Here is a 13,005-nt window from a genome sequence, read left to right as displayed (position 1 = left end):
GATACATTATAGGTGGCAGAAGATGTTCAAATAATATATTTCCTGAAGCTTTTGACACTGTGGAAGGGATACAGTCCAATGCTTTATATTCTGAAATTAGGACTTGGTTTGGGCTGGGCACAGATGGGCTGAACTAGTTCTTGCTGGTCTTACTCATCACCAGAGGCAGCACTGGAAACGAGGCATATTGCTTTCCTTCCTTGTCCTGCTAAGATACGCATGCACACACAGAAGTCCTAGGAACTAGGTAATAAAAACAATTTTGCCAAAGTGTCACAATGTTAATGATCAGGTATACTGCAATCATACTGGCACTATCCTCAATGCTGAATGTGACAGCACAGCAGCATCAGAAAGCCACATGCACCAGGAAGGTGGAGAGGGATTCACTTCCTCTTCCCATGCTATAGTTTATCTCTCTGCGTGGGCTAGTAGTAAATGTGATGCTGCTGCCCCAATTCATTTGAATTTTCCACTTTATAAATAGATAAAAACCAAAACAGGACCCTAAAAACACAGAGGTCCCAGAAAAGTTTTTGCAATTCTGGTCACTGTGAACAGTCCAGAGCCACAAGACATATTAACCTGGGCTATGAAATATGCTGAAGGATTGGAAAAGAGGACAAATACCTAAAAGTGAGTCAACAATTTTTAGATTTGCAAACTTGCAAATCTAACAAGTTTTCTTTAAGTTAATATCTCAAAAGCAGAAACAGTGAAAGAAAATGTGCATCCTTGGATTTGAGCATACAGACAGAAGACCAACAAATTAGATATCCAGAACTTCAGCCTCAACGAAAAGTGACAAGAGAACAACAAAGCTGACAGGTATCAGTAAAATTGTCTGAATCACATCCATCACTTCTGTGTTCTGCTGGCAAACAAAATCTGTGGAAGTACAGTAAATTAATGTCTCGATTTTCCAGTCCTCGCTGCTGAAAGGACATTCCTTCAGCTATTTATGTAACAGTAAAACACAAGACAACCCACACAGCTCAAACACTTTCTAAAACAGTTTAGTCTCATCCTTAATGCTACCATTTCTGTCAGAAAGTGTACAGTCAAGTTTGAATGTTGGCTTTCACAACATACCATGGTACTGCTGATCTTAATCTCATTTGAAAGCAACAGGTTTAAAACTAGAGGCCTTTAATAGCAGTAATGATGTATTACATTCCTTGTTTAAGATAACACACAACTTCTATCCCTGTACCATGAGTAAAACAAATTTATCTAGTGGATCATTCAGTTTTTTCCCTGTGAGGAATATTTATTTCAAGTCAGCAAAATAGAAGATCATGGTCTAGAACTTAATAAAATTACAGATGAGAATACGCTAGCAGATGAACAAATGCAGAATTACATTTCTGTTCCCTGTGAATACTGGATACTTACTTTCCAGAGCTGACCCCCTTCATGTGATCTGTGTAAATATAAATGTCTGGGATAAATTTATTTAGGATGCTCCTTGCAGATTCCACCATTCTGTTTGCCATCTGTGGTGACACTCTGACAGAGTATCTACATTTCCAAGCTAAGGAATTCATTGTAATCACAAAAGAAATTTAAACCCGAGACTGACAAAAGTGGCCAAGAGGTCTCAATGCATTATTTCAGAAAATGTGGTTTTGTCCTATACATCCGTTCATGAGCGCTGGTGTATTTTCCTGTACTCAGGGAAGCACAAGTGCCTAACAGCTTTCTAGTCTTTTCAGCGATATACCCTGAAGTGAGGTACACAGAACATGTGCAGAAGGACAGCTTATTACGAGTAGGTAAACATCTATCTTAAAAATGGCTTTTAATAATTTTAAATTGCTGTTCTGTCATTCTGTGCTTTCTTATGATGAGGGAAATCCTGCGTGCTCTGCGCTTTATATACTATTAAAAGATGGTGATGGGTGAAGTTTCACTGAATTAGCAGCAAGAAATCCTGTCTTTCTATGTATCTGCTACCAGGGAGGAACTGGGTAGATGAAATCAAAGACAAGTGTTTTAACAAAAGAAAAAATTAATTTTAAAAGGCTAAAATAATATGTATTTTCTCTCTCCAAATATTTTGCAGTGCTGTGAGGCTATCAAGTTCACTGGTTCTCTAGCATCTGAAGGTAACAGTTCCAGGAAATAAGAAATTGCCACCTCCCAGCTCACCTGAACCCACCTCCTCACAGTAGACAAGAGATGAACTGCCTGTGTGCCCTTTCACTCAGGTTCTGCTTCAGTGATGTCCCCAACAGATCTTTGAACGTACAAAGCCCACTGTGTTCCAGATTTCATCCCAACTATAATGCAGACTCATGCTCTACACATTTAACCACCCATGTGCACATAGCAATGCAGAAAAACACACTTTTGAACCTCCCAGCTGGCATTCTCTGGTGCAGTAGGTAAACCAAAAGCATTAAGATCTAAAGGGCAAAACCAGTAAATAATAATAATTCTGCACAGCTGGTGCACTCAGTATTTTGGATGACTACAAAAGGTTGATGAATACAAGCTCCCCATCTGTGAGGAAGCAGATTTGCTCAGCTGAATCCTGAAGGGACAAAAACGCACATATAAAAGACCTAAGTACTTATCCTTCCACATGTTTTGTCTTCTACCGGCTTGAAGGACCACTTAATAGCTAAATTAAAATAAGACTGCCTCTCACCAGGCTTACTAAAAGCAAACTTTTAGCCCTGAGAAAAAACCCAGGAAAACCTGAAGGAAAGTAGAAGTTCAAAAACCTGTAGTTCATATACATTAACCAAATCCAGACAAAGTGGCCCAGAATGGTGCGGTGTATTAACATCAATTTATAAAGAATGGCACTAAAGATACAATCACCCCTTCCTCCTTCACACAGAAACAGAGGATAGAGGTAGAAGGGGGCATAAGGATATTACCTTCTTCATGGAAAGACCATGACAGACACCACCAAAAGCACAACAAGCTGCCTCCTTTTCATTCTACACCATAGGCACCCAGTAAAATTGCTCTCATTAGGCAATGATGCACTCATCCAGATACCGTAGTTGGAAACAGAGGTCCAAGTGTCCTGTTCTCACACACAATCATGATGGTATGCCATAAAGTAAAAGGAGGAATAGGCTGCAAGTCTGCACCTCTAGCAGGAAACCTGTCCCCATTCCTGCTTTCCTTTTGAGTAATCAAAGACAGATCATGTTTGGGACTCTCATAATCACAAATTAAACTACAAGTTGGACAATGCTCAAGAGAGAATAGGAGCTCATGAAATACAACCTTTAGGATACCTTGCCCGTAAGGGATTTCTGCCTTCTTCCTACTGCAACAGCACATTAATGACAGACATAATAGAAAAAAACACAATAGAAAAATAAAGAAACACTGCCCACCCCACATCCCTCCCAAACAAAACAAAACAAAACAACCCAACATTAACTAGATGAGCAAATGTGAGAATGTGAGTACTCCACAACAATACTTTGTGCCCTTATCTTTGTGTGGAAGTAAAACTTCCTCCAGTGGTAATCCTGAAGGTGAAGAACTAACAAAACTTCTTTTTGTATGGCAACAAAAACCTCAGTTCACATGTGTGCACTGAGCTGTAAACTGAACTAAGATTTAGGCTGCCACCTAACATTATGCTAAACTCATTAACAACCACCATACCACCTATTCAATGTGTAACAAAACTACATTTCTTACTACTAGATTTACACACAAGGTAAGAGTACTTTTAGTGCTGCTACTTTTTGTGATGGAAGGTATTTTAACTTTTTATTGCTATTGAAAAGATTTAATAGTGCTGTTCAGTTTTAAATTTACTTGTCTACTGCTGCTTTTTGAACAGCAATGTTCTGAACACAGCAGTTTTGAGATACAGTCCTGAAATCTAGCTGTGTGATCCCTCAGTGTGACATCACCCTATGTTATCTGGATACACGCTCAGCAACATGGCTGCACTCCTGCAACTTCGAGTTGAGAGACATTTTTTTTTAAGGCAAACTCATTCAAAAGAAGAAAAACAAACAAACAAAAGGATACGCAGTTCCTCTGATGCGCTTGATTTTGCCAGGGTCTGTGAACTGAATAGGTTGCAAGACCTTTCTCACTGGGCAAGCAAACAGTATCTCTCCACCCCCTTTGGGAGGCATTCCTCTCCGGTTGATCTAGAAACAATAATGAAGAAAAAAAGCAGGTCAGTAAAGAGCATAAAGAATGTAATTTCTGAGTGTGTATGTACAACATTTATTTTGCATATAATAAAATGTTATTAGTAGGGGTATTTATGTGAACACAGGCGAGAAAAAGACATCCTAAAGGATCCAGAAATGGATTTTGCACCAAGCATATTAGCAAAAAACGGGTTTCTTTCTTCCTCCTCTCTCTCAAGTACAGTAGAGCATGGCTTCTCAATGGAAAACAAAACAAAAACAAACCAACCAAACCAACACCTTTACCAGGAAGGCAACCTTGGCTTAAGACTGGTCTCTAATAGCAAAGCTGCACCTCACTGCTGAGGATGCTCTGGAAGTGTTTTATGCTTAGTACGTGTATGGCGGACCAGAACGAACTCATTCCCACAAATAGGCCTGGCCAGCCCAAGCCTGTCCCACCGCCCAGCCAATGTCCACACGGACGGGGACGGGACACGGGGCTGAGGGTGGACCTGGCTCAGGGGGCCCATGGCCAGGCAGGGCAGGGCTGTGGGGAGCTGGAGACCGGCCCTGCCACGGTGCCACTGGGGCGGGGGCTGACAGTCCCAGGGCGATGACATGGGGTCCTGGGCTCTGGGCAGGGTTGGGGGACACACAGGGGTGGTAGCGGTGGGGGTGTGGAGCTTGGCAGGGCAAGCAAAGATTAGTAGTGCATCTAGGGCTTTCACAAATTTTGAATGAGCATTCTTAACTTTGAAAGCCTATAGTTTCTTTCTCCAACCTAAAAAAACCCAAACCTATTCTACATCCAGACTTACTAGGCGGCCTGAGAAGAGTACAGTCTTAAAGAAAAGTTTCTTTCCTGTATTTTCCAAACTGAAAGCAAACCTCCATCACCCAAACACAGATTCATCTCCTCTACCGGTGAAGGAGGCAAAAGATTCTACTATTACTCCCTAGCCCTAAGCACAGGGCCAGAAGAGCAAGTGAAGGAAAAAGAAATTAAACGAACTTAAGAGGAACAAGAAAGCAAGAAGGTTTCTTACTTTGCAGAGATCTCTGAGACTAAGAAAAGTCACTACTTTCTCCTCACCCTCTCTATACACAGCCTTTGCATTTTTCTTCTATCACATCTTCAATCACTGTGTGGCTGATATGCCATTTAAAACATGCCAAGAACAAGAGACAATTTTAGAAATGTGTGTAGCTACAACTAGATATATGCTAGAGGCAGATACCAGCAGCAAACATATGGCCCTGTGAAGCAGTGCAAAACTATCGTTTCAACATGTGCTAGGAAAGGAACAAGTTGTCTTACCTTGATTTCCAGACTTTCACCATCAACTCCAAACTTTTTCAGTAGGGGCAGAGCTGTTACCTTAAGGACATCAACCTTCAGAACACAGAATTTAAAAAGCAGACTTTTTTTAGAAGTTAAACAAGTCAGTAGTTTAAAAATCATTGCATTATGAGGTACCTAACAAAGACAAGGCTTCTCCATACTAAGTATTCTATGGGAAGACATGGGAATGCAGCACATAAAGCTATGGCTACTCTTAGGCTACCACAGGATCTCATTACTCAGAAAATTTGCTAGAACAAATTACTGGGAGATGGAATTTCCTATTCTGGATTTCTTTCTCCTTCCAGCCTGATTTTTACTTCTATTAGGGTTCAGACAAAACAACTAATTTATTTCTCTGAATGTTATTGAAAAAAATATTTTCTTCTGTCATTGCTAAAAAATTTCTACACCTACATAAATTATGACTAGAAGAACATTTGCATTTTGGAGCATGCCCTTGATTTAGCAAGAACCACCTCATCCTGTCAAGGACTTCTTTTCATCTGTTTCTGAGAAACAGAAGCTTCTAGGTAACTTCTGTTGAGATGCTCAGAAGAATCTGAAGGGGGTGACACATAATCCATGTATTCCCTTTGAGCCACATGCTCATCAGATCCACATCTGAGCAGGATTTTCCTCACCATTGCTCCTCCTAATTGCTGACGTAAAACAACAGTGGCTGTTGTCTTCTCCCCTCTGCTGCAACTTCAGTAGCATTGGTGAAAGTGACAAAAATGATTTAGCAGTGCAACAGCACAGGGAGTTACCCAAGACAAGCAGGTTGGGACAGTCAGGACCAGGACTGCATGACCAGAGGAACTAAATTCAGGTGAACAAAACAGTCATGCAGTAGACAGCAGTTGAGGAGGCAGAAAAAAAGGCACCCCCCTTCCCATGCCTTCAGCCAGAATCCACAATTCTTGAGTTGCATTCTCTCTGCTTCAAAGAGAGTGTAAGCCACTGATGAAGTAGTAGCACCTATAAAGCTGTGAACAACCTGTTAGAGCTACCTGAGTAGCTACAGGTGTATGCTGTAATTCTCATTCTTCAAATCCTGCCAGCCAACATACTTCCTTTCTTACAGAGAGGCATTTGGTGTTGCTTTTAATGGTAGTATCAATATTTGAATGTCTTCATTAAAAAAAAAAAAACCTGTGAGTCAATGATTATTTTTTTGTATTTATATATTTTATCTTTTACAGCCAGGCTACCTTAATTCATCCCCTCAGTAGTAATTACTAATCACACAAATCTGACTTTTCAGAGCAAAATCCTTTACCAACTTGCACATGTGCACACACAGACACATATGAATACCACTGTCAGAAGTTCCAAGCAGCTGACCTAGTTCACAAAGTCACACAGTATTTCTCCCTTTTTCTTATGAAACAAAATATACCAGTAGAAAAATAAAAGCTTCACTGTGTAGGTTAGGAACTCTCTTTTCCTCCTTCATTTCTACTTTTGCAATTCTCTGGACTGAAGTCTGTATCTCTGGAGAAAGCACATTATGCCAGCATTAAGAAGCTGGAATAATTTTGATTCTGGTTTGTCTTTTTCCAAGAATTTCAAGATTTGTCATAGGTTTTAGCCACCAGACAAATTCGAGGCATGATACTTATCACATAATAAGAGACTGTCTCTGTTCCAAATTTGCAGTCTAAATAGAGAAGGTAATTGGCAATATTTGAAGAAGTGGAAAAGGCTCTTGTGCTTAGCAGACGAGTGGGAGTTCACGCAGGAGAGGTTAAGTACTTCACTGGAAATCACAAGACGGCAGCAGAACTGATACCTAAAACCGTATTTTCTAGTCTCTTGCCTATATTCAGCCATAAAACCACCTTTCATCTCCCCTTGAAAGGCAGTTACTCTATCTCCAGAGCAGACAACACACCACCAAGTCATACCACAGCAAATGCACCACACAACCACGGGCATACCTCACCGCAAATGCCAAACACCCTTGCTACTTCTCAAGGACACTGCTTGTTCAAAAACTAGTTTAAATATAAACCTTTTTCCTTTGAAGAAATCTACAACAATAATATTAAAAAAAGTTAACTTTTAGTGGTTTGCAGAATTCCTTAGCTAGTGTAAAGCTCAAAAAAAATCAGACACAGACCCTACTGCACATGGCTACCTATGAAGGGGGCAAGCATTAGCAGGCCTGCATAAGACACTAGCACTACACAAAAGAGCATTTATCCCTGCCATACATACAGTGTTATGTTTTGGGGACAAGGACCTACACTCAGGACATGGGGAAGAGCGAAACCAGAGTTTAGCAAGCGAAAAAAGACAGAAAAGTCAATATAAAAAACTTCTGGTTTTCCTGGGATTACCGACAACTGCTGAATTCTGATTAACACTGAAGATTATTGCTCCCAAGCCAAAACTTCATATGCTAGTCTCATGCCAACATGAAAGTCATTTCAGTTGAAAATCCCACGGCATAGCTGTAAAAAAACCTTCACTACTTGCAAACCATCAACATGTAGAGAAGAAAAGGAAAATAAAAGCTATCATTTGCATGACACCTCCATTCCCTTCAAAAAGGCACTTTACAAAGACACCCCCCCACATATATATTCTCTATACAGAGAAACTTGAAACTACCTCAACTCTCCACACCATCTCAACTCTCCACACCAGTCCCATATGGCTGGTCCCACAAGCTATCCATGGTCAGGTCTCACCAGTGGTCATGTAGAAAAACTTAATGCAAATGCAGGCTGCCAGTGAAATGTTCAGGTTGGTATTCCAAAGCCACATCTCTTCCTGACAACTACGAGCAAAGTAGTATTCCTCTCACTCATTTAGGATGTACCACTCACACATTTATCAGCACGGTCCAACCTGGAGCAAGTGCACACTACCCTGTATTTCAGTGGCCACCGTACTCCTTTGGAATGGTGCCAGCTGCCAGAGCGCTCTCCACTGCACCTCACCAGACAGCTATTAATGTATATAAACAAATGCTAACATAAACACACACTCTATTTATACTTCAGGAACTCAGTCTGACCTGCGTCTCGCTGAACTCAGCTGAAGTCCTTCCTTACCCAAGCCATCCTTCAGAAAGGCCTTTCCTCTTGCCTTGACCACTTCCATTCTCTCCACTCCAGGAGATCTGCCGTGTCTCCTTCTGTCCTCCTGACAAGGGGTTTTCTGGTAAAGTGCAACCTCACACCATAAAAGCTGAGCTCAGTGCCGAGAGCAGCTTTCAGAAAGCCCAGTGAGTCAGCCTACCTGCTCACTGCTACCACGAGGGAAAGGTCTTGCTTCTCTGGCTGCACGTGCATTTCTGCTACTTACCTCATGGAAGCCTCCATGAGAAAATTCAGGGGTACAGCTCTCTGCCATTTTGCCAGTTAGTTGAACTGGCTTCGGGAAGGCTCTGGAAAGTGTCTGGGGTATTGAAGTATGCAGGACTGTGTGGCTGAAAGCAGAAACTATGGAGGAAGGCTAGGCAGGACCACCTTCTCCTTTCAAGCACAAAGGGAGTGCTATAGGATCATATGTGTGTATATGTGCATATGTATTTTCACACACGCATATGTGACTTTGTACATTCACATGCAGAAGACAGATGCTGAATAAACTCATGCAAGGATACACCCTGCAGAATTCATTTAGCTCCAAAATACATGTTCACAAAACATGATATCCATTTTACAAATAAAAATAATGAAAATTCTCCAAAAAAGATGAGTCTTGCCTATGGTACCTACTAGGTTGAGATGGCGAGGTCCTTACATGAAGAGCAGCAGGGAAAACTCCTTGCCTATTTTAAACTGCCCACAATATATTTACATTGGCTTGCTTTTCCCCCTTCTTGGAAAGCCAGAAAGTATACAGATGGATAGACAAATTTCAGCATCCCTTTTTGGGTGAGCATAGGTAAGAAATATTCAACCCATTTCTGAACACCTTCTGCCTACTGAAAAATAAAAGCCCAAATCAATTTAAAACAAAGTTTTCATTTACTTAAGCACATAAATCACTTAAGGTAGCTCTTAAACTTGTGCTTTTAGTCTCAGAACCCACAAAGCCATATACAAAACATCTTCTAAAACTCGTTGAAAGTAGATTACTGGTGTGCACCAGGTCTAATGTTTACTCACGTAAGTTAAACAGACATAAACGAGGTATAAACCAGTTTTCAGAATTGGTATTCAGTTACTACACATAAGTTGAGTCACATTAACTACAGTTGTGCTTCTACAGCACAATGAACTTAAGATATAACTCCTTAGCATGCACATCTGTGTTTTATTTACACTGAGAGTCAGGTATTACAATTCAGCTGATGTACGCCAACACCTGTCTGTGTCTGAACTTTGGACAGTGCAAGCCCCCTTCAAACACAAACTAACTGGCTCAAATTCTCGCACCCATTTCAACTAAAATTGTTTAATCTCCATCGGCCCATGTGGCTGATGGCAGAAAAGTGGTAATTTCCACAATTGAGAATCAGTTGCTTAGATGAGTGTCCAAACTTACTTGAAAGCAACACTGAGTTTGGACTGCTCTTCAGTCTCCAAATTCTTCAAGAATTTCTCCACTGTGATCAAAGACACAGTCAACCAAAAGAGACTTCTTTGATTCTTAGTACTTACTATTTATATTAAGTAATCATAGTGACTAAAAGGTTAGCAAAACATGCTTCCCATTTTATTTTATCTTCCCCCCCCCCTTTTCTTTTTTACCAGTGCGATATATAACCCACTTCAATCATCCTTTGACTCATGTGGGTGTCTCAGAGCCACAGATGAGAGAATAAGTTTTTTAAATGACAAGAGAAGCACGGCTGAAAAGCCATAAATAACAGCAGGACTCAGAGGCTCATCTGCGATTACACTTCATAGTATTTGTATTCATTTAAACTGGTTTTCAGATGACAACGTTTCCTTAATCTACTCAGAGGAAAACAGGCACTCTCCAATCACCATTCAAAAAGGTAAACAGCAGTGCTGTTCTCCAAAAGCCATTATGTTTGGGTTTTTTGGAGAAAGATAAAAAATATTTGTTTTTTTTGGGGAATAAACAAAATATTATGTTTGGGTTTTTTGGGGAATAAAAAAATTACAATGTTTGGGGGTTTTTGGAGAAAAAAATAAAAAACAGCATAACCACTAACCATTACTTCAGTGTTTTAATCCCACTCTACACATACCTCAGTTTTGTAACAAAGCTATTAAAACAAAGGACTGTAAATCAGCACCAAGAGAAATCAAGGCAAACATTTCAGGCATTTGATCTACCATACCTTCTAGTGTCTTTCTGAAGAGTTATTACATATTTCTCCTACTGCTATTTCATAATTGTCTCGTGACTTCTAACTGAAAAAAGGCTTCACATATATTGGTATAACTAAGTCCAGCATCTAAGAGAAGAAGATTCCTTCCTTGTCACACTCAAATTTCAAAGACAATTTCCTCTTTTTATAATAAATACATGTGTAGGGTAGGAGAAACAACCCATCTAATTTCTAAGAGAAGAGGAGAAGCAAACCAGTGGCAGGGCCTCACATCACATTTAGAGGGAGTTTCCAGGGGAAAAGACAGAAGCAGCGCAGAACTGAAAGTCAAAAGGTAGATTACAAACTGCAGTTTGGAGCGTGATGCAGAAAGGGAACAGTTTAGCAGATGCTTCTTTGATTCAGAGTTTGCTGGCAGACACAGTAACACTGGATACGTGTGGGTGTGAGGGATGATTAAAACGCAACATCTTTTAGATACTTCTTCCATTTTTTTTAAGGCAAAAAAAAAAAAGTCTTCCTCTGGTACTTAAGTTTTATGACTTACTGAAGGATCTACTTGATCATTTGTAACTCCCCTCAGGACAATCTTCAGTGGATGTTTCATGAAAGGTGCCAGGCAGAGCAGACTTTCCAAGTAGTAGCCAATACTGCGACTGGGGCTGCAGTCGTGTTCCAAAGAGCCTCCATACAGAAGACCAGGCTGGTAATACAAGGTAGTACCTGCAGAAGATGCCAGGGGAGCAAACCAAACCAGCCTGCTGTCAGCACACTGGCCATTACTACAGCGTAAAGATACTTTGCAACGATGTATATGGGTAAATTGGAGACAGGGGAATTTATGAAAAATAGTATTACTTCCAGCATGCTGTTTCTGCCTGCAGTTAATAAATGGGCCAACACACACGAGCGTCTGTCTGCCCTGCACATCTTTTATCCTCCTTTCCCCTTCTCCCCCCAAATCAAGGACCTCTTAGCAATCTCCAAAATGCTGACTCAAGCAATTATTGTCCTCCACAGCAGCAAACTCTTCACCAGACCATCAGGTTATCACTGTATCAGAATATCTGGTGGTAGTTCATCTGCTTTACTGAACAACCATAATCCCTAAAGTTAAAAAAAAAAAAAAAAAAAAAAAAGGAGGACAAGAACCAGATGAGATTTGAGATTTTTATGTGGGATGCTTCTTGATCAAACCAATCCCTTTTCTGAGCATGACTAGGCAAGCAGTCTTGCTCAGAAGTTTGCCTTTGTAGAAGCCTTGCCTTCTACAAAAATCCGTTCTGGTTCAGAGGGACCTTCCCACACAATGAAACCCTGCATACCAAACAGAACACTAATTTTAACTCTTGAGCAATACAGTTTCCTTAACTCTCTGCATTATGGTGGAGCACTGATCTTTTTGCACATGATCAATTACTACAAAACTTCTCAGCGCGGTTATTTCTGACCTTCTCAGTCAATGATACTGGAACCTCTGTCAAGCCAAAACTTTTATTTTCCCTGCAGTGGTTGATAGAGCCTGGAAGACCAGAACAGAGGAAGAAAATGAAACAGAACTCACCTGTTTGGTTTATTTCAATTCGAGAGCCGTTGGTCACTTTGTCAATCAGGCGAATAAAACTTGCTTCAAAATCTAAGGAATGGAAGAAAGCCAGAAATTTAAAGTTCCTCAAATTTATCCCTGGAAAATAAGAAACTTCAACACCATCCTTGTACATTTTCCCTTTCCTGCCTTTCACGACAGAAGGGCTACCCTTGCTCTTCAATTTGCTGTTGTATAACTCTCCCCATGAGAAAAGGCAATTCACTACAAAAACAGAGACGTTAATTTGAGCCTCCATGCTCTACAATGGAGATGTGATGGTTGGCCCAGTCACACTCCTCTCCCCAGCACACAGCGAGGGATACAAGTTGGCACTTCTGACCGCAGTGGCCTGAGGGATCACTCAAGCCCAGGATAAAAATGCTGACAATTTACGTTTTGCTCAGTACGAAGCAAAACATACAAATCCTAGCAAGCAGGACTCATTATATTTAAGCACAACAAGCTAACAACGGCTTCCCATTATTCCCTGTACAAGTCTTGGAAGAAGGTGGCATTCAGATGTGAAGTGCTGGTGCTGCACAGCTGTTCCACAAACACAACTATCTGCAGACTTTTGAATTTTCCATTTCCAAAACTGTCATTGACATAATAAAGACTAGATACACACAAGTCTTCCCACTGTCTCTTTTCTTGCCTACCGTGCACTCTATAGCAGTTGTATGGAACT

General features: G+C 40.7%; 1 protein-coding gene across 1 annotated transcript in view; it reads right to left on the bottom strand.

Annotated features, from left to right (window-relative positions):
* RCL1 (RNA terminal phosphate cyclase like 1) overlaps positions 1 to 13,005 on the bottom strand; it is a 30,457-nt gene that overhangs the window by 14,263 nt on the left and 3,189 nt on the right. Inside the window, exons 2-6 of the mRNA XM_042804878.1 lie at positions 12,294 to 12,365; positions 11,277 to 11,452; positions 5,443 to 5,517; positions 4,012 to 4,136; positions 1,396 to 1,521 (exon numbers count right to left, since the gene is read on the bottom strand). Of these exons, the coding sequence (XP_042660812.1) occupies positions 1,396 to 1,521; positions 4,012 to 4,136; positions 5,443 to 5,517; positions 11,277 to 11,452; positions 12,294 to 12,365 (574 nt within the window). The remainder of the gene's footprint in view (positions 1 to 1,395; positions 1,522 to 4,011; positions 4,137 to 5,442; positions 5,518 to 11,276; positions 11,453 to 12,293; positions 12,366 to 13,005) is intronic.

The sequence above is a fragment of the Tyto alba genome, unplaced genomic scaffold, assembly GCF_018691265.1.
Source record: "Tyto alba isolate M040663 unplaced genomic scaffold, T.alba_DEE_v4.0 Super-Scaffold_42, whole genome shotgun sequence".
Lineage (NCBI taxonomy): Eukaryota > Metazoa > Chordata > Aves > Strigiformes > Tytonidae > Tyto > Tyto alba.
This window is presented reverse-complemented; position numbering and strand designations above follow the sequence as displayed.